Source organism: Cyprinus carpio, chromosome A7, assembly GCF_018340385.1.
Source record: "Cyprinus carpio isolate SPL01 chromosome A7, ASM1834038v1, whole genome shotgun sequence".
In the NCBI taxonomy this organism is placed as follows: Eukaryota; Metazoa; Chordata; class Actinopteri; order Cypriniformes; family Cyprinidae; genus Cyprinus; species Cyprinus carpio.
In genome coordinates this window covers 41986203-42003718 of record NC_056578.1, presented here as the reverse complement: position 1 = coordinate 42003718, position 17516 = coordinate 41986203, and the positions used below count along the sequence as shown (strand labels likewise).

Genomic DNA, 17516 nt, shown 5'->3' with positions numbered 1-17516 from the left:
GTAAGGTGTGGTCTGAATGGGATGTATGCGCAACATTGAATAGACTTGCTTGATTTGTTTGGACATAAAGTTTGTTCCCTGGTCTGTAATTATTTCCTTGGGTATACCAACCCGTGAAAAAAGTTGAATCAGGGCATTAACAATTTGTCTTGTCTTTATGTTTTTGAGAGGAAATGCCTCTGGGTATCTAGTTGCGTAATCTGCGACCACTAGAATATACCGATTCCCTGTACTAGATCTTTGCAATGGACCAACAATGTCCATAGCCATTCGAGAGAACGGGACATCAATGATAGGAAGACTGACTAGAGGTGCTCTATCACCCTTCTTAGCTGGGCTCACCAGTTGACACTCCGGACATGACCTACAAAAATCCATTACATCCATGTAGAGCCTAGGCCAATAAAATCTACTGGCAATTCTGGCTAGCGTTTTCTGCTGCCCCAGGTGTCCTGCCCACGGCACTGAATGCCCCAACTGCAACACCTTGAGTCTTATCGGTTCTGGAACCACTAATCTCTCTCCCTCAGCACCCCGAACATACAGCCTGTCATCCCGAATTACAAAATGATCTTTCTGTACCATTAATGAAGAGGTCATATTCTCTGCCTTTTCAAACAAAGATTTCAGTGTTTTGTCTTGTCTCTGCAGCTGAACTATATCATGTGAAATATGTTCAATTTCATCAGTACTAGGTTTAGGCAACTTTTCAACCATTTTTGTGCCCTCCACTTTTCTCTGCCGTCTATCACATCTAGACTTCCTTACTTTAGGGTGCACGTCAAAAGGTAAATTTTTCAATGACTGCTTACAGGTCCCATCATACTTAGCCTGAGCTCTCGTCACCACCCTAGCCTCTGCTAATACCCTATCAGTCTGCAAAAGATCTACAAGCACTGGAACATCTCTACCCAATATCACTGGATATGGTGCCTGCTCTACTACACCAACTGACAAATTGTAAGCCTGATTGTCTATTTCAATTACCAAGTCTGTCTTGGGGTATTCTCTCTCATCACCGTGAATACACCGAACCCTCAATTTGCTTTGACTTGATATATCCAATTCACTCAAACATTCAGTCCTTACTAGAGTTTGACTCGAACCCGAATCAACCAGAGCTTTGTAGAATTTATTCCCTATCTTCACCTCAATGACTGTGTCTTTGTTCAACTCTACCTCACTGAACTCTAACAATGGTCTTGGTACATAACAAAGGCGAGTATTGGAAACTTTCTGTACTGGGCAGTCTACTTTCTTATGTCCAGGCTGACCACATGTATGACACACAATTATAGCTTTACCCTTGTACCGATTAACTACTCCCTGATGTTTATTAGTGTCTGTACCCAAATTAACGTGAGGGACATAAGAACTTAGGTTAGAATTAGTCAGACCACTACTCAAACCATCCCCAGACTTACCAGTTGGGCTGATACTGTAGTTCCGCCATCGTCTGGGTTGATTCAAAGATCGTCTTGCTGCCATAAAGGCCTCTGCCATCTCTGCTGCCTGCCTAGATGAAGTAGGGTTGTTCTGCTTCACCCATGTTCTCGTATCTAGACTAAGTAACTTAAGGAACTGCTCTAACACAATCTGGTCACCGATCTCTTCTTTCGTTCGATGTTTAAGGAGTCATCCATTTCTCATACAAGTCTTTTAAACCTTACTTGCAGCTCTCTTGGAGTCTCATCCTCCTGGGCACTGTACGATCTGAAGCGTTGTCTGTACGTCTCATTGTTAATTTCAAATTGTCAAGAATAGCTTGTTTAACATTCATCATAGTTTATAGCATCATCAGAATCCATGGCCACATAGGCTGCTCTCGCCTTACCAGTTAACAGCGGAAGAAGATGCAATGCCCAATGCTTGCTTTGGCCATCTGCATGCTTGAGCAATGCGTTCAAATGTTGTTAAATAATGTTCTATGTCTTCATCATTAGTCCATGGCAGCATTCTTGGGGACTGAAAACATGGCTGAGTGAATCCCGTTGCTTGCGTTGCTACCTCATGTGCTGGCGCTGATGTCAGATCATCAACCTGGTTTATATGTGGGGGCTGTCGGCTGACACAGGCAGATGAAGGGGAAGCCATAGCTGCTGGTAAAGAGGTGGCGACCGTCACCCTTCCATAGACAGTCGATCCTGCTCTTGTTGACGCAATTCGGCTTGCAGCTGAATAAACTGATGCTGGAGAGTCCGCCATTTATGCTCCTGGCGCTGCACCTCTTTCTCCATTCGATCTTCTCTTTGCTGCTGCCTTTGCAGGAACGTTTGCAGCATCCCAGCAACTGAATCAGACATCCCCTCTAAAGACACTTCTTCAGCCTCAGACTGATCCGGTGGTTCACCCTCCTCCACAGCTCTTGCCTTATCCTGCTTCTTAGGTGGCATTCTCTTTTAACAACAGTCTCTGCAGCCATACAACTTAAACAGTCTTAATGCAGAAAACACAGCTGTTGCCTCCAAGTTTGATGCACCCCTGTGTACTGGCCTCCCAATGGCTTGGAAACACCGCTGCCACCATATGTCGAGTAGAAGTAACTGAGAGGCCAGGAAGGAGTTAGGAAGGCTCAGTACAACAGGGTAATTTTCCAGTTGCTCGAATTTATTAGAGACATGCCGCCAATCAGTGATGATTTCAGAGTGATATTTCAAAAAGAAAAAAAAAAAAAAAAAGAAAGTAACAAAAATACAACAAAACAAGCACTGAAACTACTACAAAACACAAAGGAAAATGCTGTCAACAGCCAAACCTACAACTCAACCACTTGTAGGGGTACGTCTTTCAGTTCATACACATCTCACAGCAGACATGTACTTCAAATCAAACAGTTTCTGCCTTCTGCCCCCTCCCCTTACAACCACAAACAAACTGACTAAATAGGCTATTTTCCCGCCAGACGATAATGGCATGAACCAATCATAGGGGAGCACATATCTCAATGTACACCTCACCGAACACATTGCCTCAAACCAAAAATACAAAAAGAAAAATCACATTAATACAAATAAAAAAATACCTCATATATACCGCATAACTACACTGAAACTGACTTATTCATATAACGGATATGTTACCCACATCTCCTAGCACCCCTCCCATTTAGAAAACGGAATGATCTTAATTACAGGATGGCTCCGGTTACGCGCACTACCGGACACACTCCATGTTCAAACTGGAACTTACAGGTAAGACTGATCTACACATCTTCAAAAACTATACTTATAAATATATTAATAAATTATACTATACAATAAAGTACTGTGAAACACGTGGTCTCATTATTATTGCCTCTACCACTTACAGGCAATACTTACAATATGCTAGCTACTAGGTGACGTTCACACAGCTCTTGATAATCATAGTCCCATGGGACACCCCAACCCGACACATTTTATCAATGAACACTTTAAACACATTGCCTCCTTCCCCTAGCCACAACACAGTCAGATATTAAGTGGGCGCTTTGGTGATGACGTCCTCCCGATCGTCATCACAGTTTGTCTTTACTAAATGGCCAAATTAATCAAATTAACCACCTATATCCAAAAGTCCCCACATAAATCACTCTAAGGCTGGTCTAGTGTAGTCTTTAGCAACTGGTTTTTCAGCGCCTCGCACTATGAGCGCCACGTTTGTAAAAAGAAGAAAGTTAATTTACCAGGCCTGGAAATTACAATTTTGAACTTCCCAGATATGTCCATGTTTTTTTTTGTCCTATGCTTTACATAGTACTGTATTTACATACTTTTCTCTAAAACATGTCTAAAAAACATGCTATTATCATGGTAGGGTTGTTAGTGAAGAAATATTGGCAAAAAAATGATGAAAGTGCAGTAGATGGATTTGAAAGGGTTAAAGATGTTCTTTGGTCACATCAAAGAAGCTGCTCTCAACCGCCCTGCTTTTGATGATAATATGCTAATATGGAACTGATAACAAAATCCCAACTTAAAATAAAACCAAATGTGTATACAACAAAAAAAACAATAACATGATATTTATACACCCCCATATTTCTATAAAAAGCACAAGAGTTTTAAAAATAAAAAAGCATCTTTTTGTACATTTATCAGATTTTAAAAAGCTGGTTTTGTTCACTACAGTGCTGGATTTAACACACAATGGTAAGTTTAACAGAGCTAGACACAAATTCAGTATATAGGTTACTGTGTGAAGTTACATTGTATAACTATTTTATACCACCACTTACCAGCAACTCCATTTGAGTCCTCCACCTGGCATTTCTTTTTGGCAATTTTGTGAAGGATGGACGCCTTCTCGCGGAATTTTCCTATAAAATATATAAAAAATAGTTCAGTAAGAAAGTGAGTGATTTTGAGTAACCAATTTTCCCAGCTACTGTAAGTAAGCATGTTTCATTTTACTTAAAAAAAAGAAAGAAACCTGTAAATCATTTCTAAGAAATATTCAAAAAAGTGAAGCACCTGTTAACCTACTCTTGACACAAATACAGTAAGTGTGCTTAATTTTACTTGAAGTGTACTGAAAATCTAAAAAAAAAAAAAAACAAGAACAATAACAACAACAAAAAAGGCCACTTAAGGGACTTAAAGAGAGGCACATTCTTGACAATGTTTCTTAACACAAAAATTATTTTTTTTTTATTCATTTTTTTTTTTCTTTAAAGAAGTACACTTATTTGGATGTGTTAACTAACATATTAAGCACATTTAAAGCACTTATAATTTTTAAAATCAATATCATTTATATATTTTAAATGTACTAGATTACTAAATCACTACAAATGTGCAATTACAAATATATTTAAGTGTATGAGTTTAATAGTGTAATAAAAAAGTACAAGTTTAATAGAAATTACATTATACTTTAATTACATTTGGCAGTACTTTAATCATATTTCAAAGACAACAGAAGTAATTATGAAATTACATATAAAGACGTACTTAAGTCGTACTTAAGTGCATAAAAAATTACTCTAAAGTTCAGCTAAATTGCATTTGATATAGATTTAAAGTACAGTAAATTTTTATTTAATTGCAAATAACATGCAGTTAAGCTTCTAAAAACATTGCATTTAGTTCACACTTAAGTAATTTCATATTATGTATTAAAGCATATATTCTTTTCTTAAAAAATACTCTTTTTTGCTACAGTGTACTTCTTTTTCACAAGGGTTATCACTATGCAGCATCCACAGATACCAGTTAGTTTAGATGTATATTGCTAGTTTAACCTTAGTTTGTAAGTAATAACACAATGAATTTATTTAATAAATACAGATATTTTTAATGAAAACTTGCATTTTTGATATATATATATATATACAGGTCCTTCTCAAAAAATTAGCATATTGTGATAAAAGTTCATTATTTTCCATAATGTAATGATAAAAATAAACTTTCATATATTTTAGATTCATTGCACCACCAACTGAAATATTTCAGGTCTTTTATTGTTTTAATACTGATGATTTTGGCATACAGCTCATGAAAACCCAAATTCCTATCTCAAAAAATTAGCATATCATGTAAAAGGTTCTCTAAACAAGCTATTAACCTAATCATCTGAATCAACTAATTAACTCTAAACACCTGCAAAAGATTCCTGAGGCTTTTAAAAAACTCCCAGCCTGGTTCATTACTCAAAACCGCAATCATGGGTAAGACTGCCGGACCTGACTGCTGTCCAGAAGGCCATCATTGACACCCTCAAGCCGAGAGGGAGTAAGACACAGAAAGAAATTTTCTGAACGAATAGGCTGTTCCCAGAGTGCTGTATTAAGGGCACCTCAGTGTGAAGTCTGTGGGAAGGAAAAAGTGTGGCAAAAAACGCTGCACAACGAGAAGAGGTGGACCGGAACCCTGAGGAAGATTGTGGAGAAGGACCGATTCCAGACCTTGGGGAGGGGACCTGGGAAGCAGTGGACTGAGTCTGGAGTAGAAACATCCAGAGCCAACCGTGCACAGGCGTGTGCTTTTGAACCAGAAACAGCGGCAGAAGCGCCTGACCTGGGCTACAGAGAAGCAGCACTGGACTGTTGCTCCGTGGTCCAAAGTACTTTTTTTTTTTCGGATGAAAGCAAATTGTTGCATGTCATTCGGAAATCAAGGTGCCAGAGTCTGGAGGAAAGACTGGGGAGAAGGAAATGCCACACAAATGCCTGAAGTCCCAGTCAAGTACCCCACAGTCAAGTGATGTTCTGGGGTGCCATGTCAGCTGCTGGTGTTGGTCCACTGTGTTTTAATCAAGGGGCAGGAGGGTCAATGCAGCTAGCTATCAGGAGATTTTGGAGCACTTCATGCTTGCCATCTGCTGAAAAGCTTTATGGAGATGAAGATGTTCGTTTTTTTTTCAATTTTTCACTTTTTTTTTTTTTTTTTTTTTTTTTTTTTCCAAGCACGACTGGCACCTGCTCACAGGGTGCCCAAACCACTGGTAAATGGTTTACTGACCATGGTATTACTGTGCTCAATTGGGCCTGCCAACTCTCCTGGACCTGAACCCATATGAGAAAATCTTTGGGATATTGTGAAGAAAAAGTTGAGAGACGCCAAGACCCAACACTCTGAACTGAGTTTAAAGAGGCCGCTATCGAGCATCCTGGGCCTCCAACACACCTCAGCAGTGCCACAGGGCTGATTGCCCCTCCATGCCACGCCGCATTGAAGCAGTCATTTCTGCAAAAGGATTTCCCGACCAAGTATTTATAGGTGCAATGTAACTGAAACATAATTATTATTGAAAGGTTGGACTTTTTTTTGTATTAAAAACACTTTTCTTTTATTGGTCGGATGAAATATGCAAATTTTTTGAGATAGGAATTTTGGGTTTTCATGAGGCTGTATGCCAAAATCATCAGTATTAAAACAATAAAAGACCTGAAATATTTCAGTTGGTGTGTCAATGAATCTAAAATATATGAAAGTTTAATTTTTTATCATTACATTATGGAAAACATAATGAAACTTTTTATCACAATATGCTAAGTTTTTGAGAAGGTCCTGTTATATATATAATATAAATATTATATATTATATATATATATATATATATATATATAGGCTGCAGACTTGCACTCAGTATAATATATTATATATCGTATATAGTCACTCCAGCAAGTGTCTTAGCCAGTAACTAGAGGGTCTGGCTGCAGACTTGCACTCTCAGACACTTGCACTTCCGCTAGCGACGTCACTTGCCGTCTTTATTTTTATTTTTTTATCTTGTTCTATTTATTGATAACTTTTTGTTTGAATCTCTCAAAATTTTATAACAGTAGCCAGGTGGCGAAGACAAGAAAAAAAAACTAAATTACAATGTCACTTGCACTCGCCACTTTAAGCACTCTCCTTGCACTACCTGTGACGTCACTTGCAGTCGACACAAATGCGTTGCGTGTTGCCAACTGGAGACAACGCCACTACGCTGTGGTGGCTTAATGTATTAAAACGATTAAAACTAATTCACTACTATAACGTACAGGGTCAGAACAGCAGAATATGAACGCAATGCACAAAGTCTTTCGTTAAGCGTTTTCCTCCTGTAGAAAAACATAAACACTAAACATGGCTTAATGTATTAAGATGCTATTAAAATATCTAATTAAATATACAGTTTATTAATATAATGAATATGTATATAATATTTTCCTCACATACCGCAAAATGTGGCATAATGGACCAAGATGATAAAGGCCAAACTCAATATGCTTCTCTACATTATTAAAATACATAACTAATATGTACAGGCAAGCAGTTGAGCCCAGAATAAACGCAACACGCAAAGTTTCGCATTAAACATTTTTCCATATAGAATAAACTGTCTACAACTCGTTTATATCACTCTTTGTCCATTAAGCTACATTATGTGTTTTATTTATAATGATTTTCTATAGAAAGAAAACGTTTAATGTACAATTTAACGCACTGCGTTCTGAACTCGTCTGGCTTGCCTGTACGGAGTTGATGCCTTTTAAAATCAAATTAATGCATTTCATAATCATAATGCACGTTCATATTTGCTGGTCTGTATATACGTTGAGTCAACAACAAGATATAAAGGCTAGGCCTACTGAATTGTCTTTATCATCTTAGTCTGTTATTAGGCCACATTAAATGTTTTACTGTATGGGAGGACAAAGTTTGCGCATTGTTTTCATAGCTATCTGCTTGCCTTGTAGTACATTAAATAATAACTATATATCGAATTTGGTCTTTTAATTGAACTTAATGTATCTTAATACATTAAGCCATGTTTAGTGTTTATGTTTTTCTACAGGAGGAAAACGCTTAACAAAAGACTTTGTGCATTGCGTTCATATTCTGCTGTTCTGTGGCCACGGATTTTGCCGGTCCTTGTGTCTTTTTCTTTCTTGCAGGACCCTGTACGTTATAGTAGTGAATTAGTTTTAATCGTTTAATCACCACAGCGTCTTGTCTCCATTGGCAACATGCACGATTTGTGTTGATTGCAAGTGACGTCACAGGTAGCGGAGAGTGCAAAGGGGCGATTGCAAGTGACATTGTAATTTAGTTTTTTTTTCTTGTCTTCGCCACCTGTCTACTGTTATAAAATATTGAGATATTCAAACAAAAATTTATCAATAAATAGAACAAAAAAAAAAATAATAATAAAGACTGCAAGTGATGTCGTTAGAGGAAGTGCAAGTGTCTGAGAGTGCAAGTCTGAGAATGCAAGTGCAAGTCTGCAGCCAGACCCTTCTCGCCAGTAACTCCCTTAAACTGTGTGTCTATATTCACTATTAAGCACAGCCTTTTGTCACTTAGTGCTTGAAAAATGTCAAACTACCATTTGACCTTAAATGCAACCTTCAAACCAAAAGCACAATAAACAGAGTTGCTTGCTGCTGGTTTAAGAGATTAGAGACAAAGTCTATAAAACTCAGCATGATGAGAGCAGACCCACGGAGCAAACATCAATACAGTTGCACAACCTTTCAGGATCCATCAATGTGGAAGTAAAATTTCAGGCGATCACACACAGACAGCATTAGAGTGTTCCTGTCTCGTTCTGTGTGTGTGTGTTTGAATTAAACCGCATGTGCAAAAGCTTGCATTATAGCAATGATCATAATGGTGGGTTGGTCTCACTTCACTAATGGAAAGCATCATGATCAGTGAATGTCTTTGACCTTCCTGAGGAATCATTGACTCTGGCTGATAGACAGACTGTCCTGTCTGGCTCGATCAGTGCTTTGACCCCAATCAACATGCACATGTATGTTGTGTGACCTACATATCATTGAAACGCCTGGAACAGTTTGGGATATAAAGTGGCTTTGGAGTTTGAACTAAGTAGGTTTGTGTGTTGTTCTGGGATGTGGTGTAATTAAACTATTTTGTAGTCAGGATTGTCTTTAGTTTCTCTAAATAGGGGAGGTTAGTTGGGTTTCTCAAAATCACATCAAATATTCCCTTTTGAAAAGAAGTACACATAAAAGGCTACTTAATACAGAAATAAAATACTTTAAAAGAATATACTGCAAAATTATACTGTGCAAAATTAATGGTATGTTTTTAGGAAATTGAATGTTGAATGCAATTAAATTAAAATGTATTATAGTTTAAGTCTATATCAAATGCAATTTGCTGAACTTTGGAGAGTTTTTTGATCCACTTACACATTTTTATATGTATTTTCATAATTACTTCTAATATATTTGAAGTATGGTTAAAGTACTAGAGAATGTACTGACAAGCATTTATGATCAACTAAAATATACTTAAATGTCATTTCTGTTGAAACCTGTTTCTCCTGTATTTAAAGTAATTACATATTAAAGTTTTCAATATTCCACAATTTTCCATTTTTTAATTTATTATATAATAAAAAAAAAAAAAAATAAAAAACACAAAAAACAAAAAACATTACACAACATCCAAAAAATAAATAATAATATAAAATATAAATTATAAATAAACTAAATTAAATGATTTCGGACACTTTTTTGTATTAAATTAAATTAAACAAAATGTATTACAACAAAAATTAATAAATAAATAAAAATATATATAAATGCATAACTTACAAAAATTAAATAAACAAAAGTTAAATAAATTTTTGAATATTTAAAATTAAAAAATATTTGCATTAAACATTTACAATGATGAAAATTTTAAAATATTATTCATTTAAAATATATTAACTTGAAAGGCAATACTGAATAACACACTGCAATTAAAAGTATAATCAAGTGCGTTGCATGTGCTTTAGTGTGTTAGTCAACACATAAAAATAAATGTACTTCTTTAAAACATGACAAAAGATTATTAAAACAATGATTTAAAATGTATTTTAAAGTAAAACTTTTTACATTATTACAAAGGTCACATTTTAAAAGTGTACTTAAGTCAGTCATGAAAGTTCCCTTTCAGTCGGTCACTCTCGATGTCACGTCGGTGACCAACTAATTGGGATATCGCTTCGATAGACCAATCTACTTTGAGTGTATACTAAACGAGCCAATGCCAATGCAATTATTGCATCCAGCTGCTGCTGATCACAGCATGAGTATAATAAGGCAGCAGGTGCAATGCATACCAGCTTTTCGCTTCGGAGCCGATCATTAGTATTGTTCTGCTCAAACTGTTTCTAGCTGTTAACTACGAGTCCAACCCACGGAACGCACTGGGCCCTCTTCAAAGAGCGTACCAGTGATATCCGGTGGGCCTCCCCCCGACCAGATGTCAATCTCAGCATCGGAGGGAGAGCTGTCCAATGAACATTCGGCTGTGCTGCCACCCTCCGGGACGGTGGCAAAGCCTGAATCGGATCTGGAGATGACAGCTATGCTTTCCTCCACGTCCTGAGCCCCCGATGATTGGTTTCTCAAGGTGGCTTGTGCTGGTTCTCAGCATCCCGCCCTGGTACCTTTCTTCATGCAATTGTGTCCTAAGTCTGCCTCCTGAAGCCGGGGAGACCCGGTACTTCCTTTCCTTTCTGGGACTGTAGGCATTCATCTGGTCTAACCGACAGTGCCTATACGAATTGCGGGGGAAGATGCTTCCGCCTTACATGCTATGGCATTACTGCAGGTGCACCAGGCCAAGGCAGCGGAAGGACCTGCACAAGAGTGGTCATCCTCACGGTACATCCTCACGGTACAACTTTGTATTAGCCATTTGGCAATTTTCTCTCATAAATCTCACCATTTACTCGCACGCTATGAACTGAACTGCTTCCGCATCAATGACACAATAGCTCACTTACTCTGCTATTTCCTTTGAATAGGAACATGACGTAATGTTGGTCTAGAATCGAAGTACTACATGTCTGCCATCTAGTGGTAGGGAATACAAATGAGATATTACACCATATTAGGAACTACAGTCTATTTTATTAAGTATGACGTCTTGTAGCAATTTTGCGACTTTGGCGCATAGAGGGTTAACGAAAGTCACGTAGGCGGTGCTTGTTCCCCTCAGAGAACATGGTGTTTGCACCCTCAACTATCTAGATGATTGGCATATACTAGCACAGCATCACTTATGCAAGCACAGGGACCTGGTAGTCTGGCACCTCAGCCTGTTGGGCCTTCGGGTCAACTGGGAAAAGCGCAAACTCTCCCCGATGCAGAGGATCTCTTTTCGCTTATGAGGCAAGCACGTGCTGGTCCAAATGGACAACACAGCGACCGTTGCGTACATCAAACGACAAGGTGGTCTGCGCTCCAGTCGCATGTCGCAACTCGCCCACCACCCCCTCCTTTGGAGTCGGAAGTTTTTGAGGTCACTTCGTGCTGTTCAATGCTCCCGGGAGAATGGTGACTCCATCCCCAGACGGTCCAGCTGATTTGGAGATGTTTCGGAGCTGCTCAGGTAGACCTGTTTGCTTCTCCAGAGACTGCCAGCTCACTGCAATTCATCAACTCCCTGACCGAGGGAACACTCGGCAAGAACATTGACACACAGGCCTACACAAATATGCGTTTTCCCCAGAATGAGCCTTCTCGCATAGATACTGTGCAAAGTCCGGAAGTACGAGGAGCGAGTCTTGCTAGTGGCACCGTATTGGCCCACTCGGACCTTGTTCCCCGAACTAGTGCTCCTCGCAACAGCCCCTCCATGGTTGATTCCTCTGAGGAAGGATCTACTGACTCAGAGACAGGGTACCACTTTGCAAACACCCATGACACCTCCCTAGAACCAACACAGATCCCCTAAATGAACTACATAATTACTATATCAAATACCTCAGGAGGTAGCAAACACCATCACTTTGGCGAGAGCACCGTCTAGGAGACAAGCGGAACCTGTTCGTCAAATGGTGTTCTTCTCACCGAGAAAACCCCCGAAGATGCCCAGTTGCTGTCGTGCTTTCCTTTCTGCAGCAAGGGCTGGAGCAAAGGCTGTCTCCCTCCACCTTCAAAGTCCAGGTTGCTGTTATTGCTGCATACCATGACCCCGTGAATGGGAACTCTTTAGGTAAGCATGATCTCGTCATCAGGTTCCAGGAGGTTAAATCCTCCCGGCCCCCCTCTATACCCTCTTGGGACCTGACTCTATTGCTAAAATCACTACAGCAGGGCCCATTCAAGCCTTTGCATTCAGTTGAGCTAAAGTTTCTTTCATTGAAAACTCTGCCCCTGTTTGCACTGGCCTCCATCAAGAGGGTGGGGGACCTGCTCGTCCCTAGAGTTTGGGCCAGCTGACTCCCATGTAATCCTGAGGCCCCGGCCAGCCTATGTGCCCAAGGTTCCCACTACACCCTTCAGAGACCAAGTGGTGAACCTGTAAGTGCTGTCCCTGGAGGAGGCAGACCCAGCCCTGGCTTTGCTCTGTCCCGTCCGAGCATTGAGATGCTACATAGACCGGACACAAAGCTTCAAGACCTCAGACCAGAAGGGGAATGCCGTCTCTAAACAGAGGATGGCCCACTGGATTGTGGATGCCATCACCCTGGCTTATCAGGAAAAGGATGTGCCCTGCCCGTTCAGGTTGTGAGCTCACTCAACTAGAAGTGTTGCATCCTCTTGGGCACTGGCTCGTGGTGCCTCGCTGACAGATATTTGTAGAGCTGCACGCTGAGCAACCCCTAACACATTCGCTAGATTCTATAGCCTCCGTGTAGAACCAGTATCCTCCTGTGATCTCACCTTAAATGGGTAGAGGCCCCTGGTTAGTGTCAGCTTGCTAAAACTGCTCCAGAGTGTGCATAATACACACCCTATATACACCATCAACCACACCAACCAGACGCGACGGAACACGGAACATCCGGCGCCAAACCTTCACGATGAATCCGTGAGAACAGTGGAAGGCTAGGTTCCATATTGAGACCTAAGTGGTATTCATATGTGTATAGTCCATGGTATAGCCTTAGAGTCTGTGTTTCCCCGGCAGACTTCTGCCTTCCCAAGAGGGTTACAATCACCTCCAATTTCTCCATATACACCCAAACGGATACTATATGTGTATTTGCTCCTGAAAACTCCTTTGGGAAGGATGGGGCTTCCACAGCATCCCTGTTCCAGGTGGAATGGTTACGTTTTCCCAGTGTTATCCAATCTCACCCAGTGAGGTAGTGCTTTGAGAGTAGTGAGTGGAACTACTTGTTCCAAGCCCCAGCCTACACCAAATAGGTGTGCAGGCGGCTCGCACAGGACACTGGAAGGGGCAGCACCCATGGCACTTTGGTAGGAATCCCTATTCGTCAGTCACCGTCGTGACGTTGAGAGTGACCAACTGAAAGTGAATGTCTCGGTTACGTATGGTAACCCTCGTTCCCTGAAGGAGGGAATGGAGACATCACGTCCCATCGCCACGGTTGCTGTACCACCGCTGAGTGGCTGGGTCACCGGCTCGGCAAGAACCTGGTATGCATTGCACCTGCTGCCTTATTATACTCACGCTGTGATTAGCGGCAGCTGAATGCAATAATTGCATGCCAATGTGTCACTAGTGTTTACTATAGGCAGGTATTGTGAAGGTTATCGTTGGGTTACTCTGAATACAAGCAGAGTGTCTCTAAATAGAGTCAGATAAAATATTTACTTGTGTACCTTCCCATGCTGCATGTTACAACATCAAAGTCTGTTTAGTATGGAGGAGGGAACTAAAATAAGAAGCCTGTCACTCAGTGTAACACACACACAGAGACACACACACATGCTGTTTTCTTAGACGTTATGGATCCTCAAAGAGACTTAAGCAATTCAGCCATAACAGATGTCTAAGAAGTGACATTATTGCATTAGTGAGACATGAGAGAGCTAGAGGGGCTGTTATTATTGCATTATCCCTTGCATAACTCTAGTAATGGAATGACTCACTCTAGGTCTCAGCACTGAGATGTACGTTTCTTACCATCTATTTCTGTACAACCGCCAGTTTAATCTGACTCTCATGGTTTGCTGAGCGGTTGCAGACAGTAAAGAGTAAAACAGCTTTGTTATCGGAAAACTCAGCCGCATTTGTGTACATTCGACCCACCATTCTGGCTTATGCATTTTAAAGACTATTAAAAGCACCCAGTTTTCTTTACGCATGGATGTATTTATTGAAACAGGATGTCTGGGAAGGATATTTACCAAAAGTCATTAATCATGACTTGCTACTTATATATATATCAAACAAATCAATAATCAACTTACAAAGAACAACCAAAACAGAAGAAAAAAAATGGACAGGGTGAAAGAGAAACCACCAAGAAAATTCAAAATGACACTCGATTAAGGATGAAAACTATGATTTGCACTTATGTGAGTGAAATCCCGGTAAGAGGGTCATGAAACTAAAAATGGAGAAGAAACCTCTCTCTCACACACACATGAACAAACAGCATTGTGGGTAGAGAGGTGAAGCAGAACGAGAGAAAAATTAGGGTTGACAGAAAGAGTCTTACCTTCCTCGGTCATTGAGTGATAATATTTTAGCTTGCCATAAGTCCCCAGCTCTACAATATCACACAAAAAAAAAACAATAATAAAAAAACACACGCTGGCGCATGTACAAACACACACACAAATATATAAGTGTCAGTGAGAAAGAGGAGGTGATGTGGCCAAAAAAAAAAACCCCCCACAACAACCACACAAAAAAAATAACAAAAAGAACAAAAAAAAAAAAAAAAAAAAGGATTACAAAAATACATTGAGATGAGTACTGTGAGTGAAGCTTGATGCACCTAACAGTTTATTTGATCAAAAACACAAATATTATTCCAATTTAAAACAGTATACTGTATATATATAATATATAAATAATTATAAAATATATTTTTAACATGGAAATGAATAGCGTGACATTTTTGTTTGTATATTTCCATATTTAGAAAATTAGGAATGTAAAATTTAATTTATTATCATTTTAAATAACGTTTTAGGATAAAACAGCAATTTCAAAATGCTATTACTTAATTATAATATATATAATATATATATATATTTATATATATATATATATATTATTATATATATATATATATATATATATATATATATTATATCTATATATATATATATATTGTGTATAAATAAATACATACATAAATACATACAATTTTGGTTTTACCCTAAAATGTTCTATTTATATCCGAGTTTAAATTAGATTTTAAATCTCAGATTTTCTACATGCTTTCAGACTTTTGGACCCCGTTGTTTATTAGTAAGATCTTATCTGCTGTAAACCTGTTGTTGTCAAGCAGTGACCTTGCAGAAGGACCTCTGCAGCTGCTGACCGCTCATCCCAGCGGCGCAAAGCTTTTAACATCGATTCAGCTGTTACGTAATAAAGGTCGCATGAAAGACCCGATCAGACGGTTATTGGCATGTGTGAACATCTGCGCCTGCGTATGCAATCAGCTGGAAGAGCCTATGATGGATCACAGCGTCTTTATGAATGTGTGTGTGTGTGTGTGGGGGGGGGGGGGGGTTAGACAGAGCACACCAAAAATAGAGGAACTGTTGGTCCGGTGCGGGGGTCGAGCTCAATAATTAATACAAACTGCTGTGCAAGAGGTCACACACACACACACAGACTAAAGCACTGCGCGATACGTTTGTCGTGTCTGAGAAGCGTGAAAGCTCGCTCAGTGTGTGTCTGTGTGTGATGAGAAGCGATGAATTACATGTGCATGTGGAAAACCAGCCACTGCTTATTTATTGTGTTTAGTGTCAATTAATGAACTTATGCAATTCATCGATTCATCTGGGGAGGGTGTTTTACTCCAGAACTCCACTAAAACAAATATATTCTGGACACAATCACAATGTGCCGTTGCTTTTATGTAACAGGTGCAGTTTCCCCGCGTTTGATGCTTGACGCTGTGATGCACTAAGAAACAGTAACATGCACTTTCTGTAACTAATATGTAAGAAAAAAAAACAAAGAAAATAAATAAATAGATACGGATTATATATATATATATATATATATATATATATATATATCTATAGTATATATATACAATTATATACTGTGTATGTATTATATATATAGATATATATATATATCTATTTATATATATAATATATATACATTAATATCATGACTTTCTGTAAAGTTGCTTTGGGACAATGTGTATTGTGAAAAACTCTATACAAACAAACAAATAACAATAAAAAGAGATTTAACTATCTATCTCTCTCTCTCTCTCTCTCTCTCTCTCTCTCTCTCTCTCTATATATATATATATATATATATATGTGTGTGTGTGTGTATGTGTGTGTGTGTGTGTGTGTGTGTGTGTGTATCTCTGCCTGTGAAAATTTAAAATGTATCTACAAAACTGCATTTATCAGTAACGGTTGTTGTGAACAATTAACTGTAAAGTCATAATTTACACACACGTGAACAAGGAACACAGGGTTATTGGTTACATGAGATGGAGCTTTAGCAAGGAAAAACACAATAGAAAGTGGCAAACACACATGGAAACTTGAAAATAACACACCCACAGTATCCATTGTATCTGAATACTGTGAATAAACAGAGACAGTACAGACAGCAGGATGAGCGGCTTCAGCTGGGACTGTGATGACAGCGAGATTTAGAGAATAACTCACCAGAGTCAGCGAATTCTGAGGAAACAGCAGACAGAGAGAAACAGAGAGAGACAGACAGAGAGAGAGAAAGAGATGAAAAAAAAAAACACAATTTAGCTCTACTGCAAAGCCATGTAGTGAATAAAAAGATGAGATGAGCTACTGTTCAAATACCCATCAAATGTGCAGGTAACATCAAAATTTTAATTTGGTCATTTTCAAGTTCCTTTTAGAGCTGAGAGCTTTTAAAAACCCTATGAAAACAAAAGTGTCTTTTAGATTTGAGATGAACACACAGATTCAATAAAACATAAAACAAATAAAAATAATAATAAATACCAAAATAAAATTATTTTGTTGTGGTTGTTTTCCACAGTAGAAATGCATGCATAGATGCTGATAGAATTGTCATCTTTGGTTGAACGATCCCTTTAGCTGGTCACAACAAATTTGGATTTAAACAAACAAAAAAAAAAGTAAACCGAGCTGCAAAAACGACTGGCTTAATACTTTGTGAATCGACTTT

The 17516-nt window shown here is 38.9% G+C and overlaps 1 protein-coding gene across 1 annotated transcript in view; it reads right to left on the bottom strand.

The window, feature by feature from the left end:
- LOC109064462 (sodium/potassium/calcium exchanger 2-like) overlaps positions 1-17516 on the bottom strand; it is a 52378-nt gene that overhangs the window by 14823 nt on the left and 20039 nt on the right. Inside the window, 3 exon segments of the mRNA XM_042761216.1 lie at positions 4217-4297; positions 14851-14901; positions 17012-17026. Of these exon segments, the coding sequence (XP_042617150.1) occupies positions 4217-4297; positions 14851-14901; positions 17012-17026 (147 nt within the window).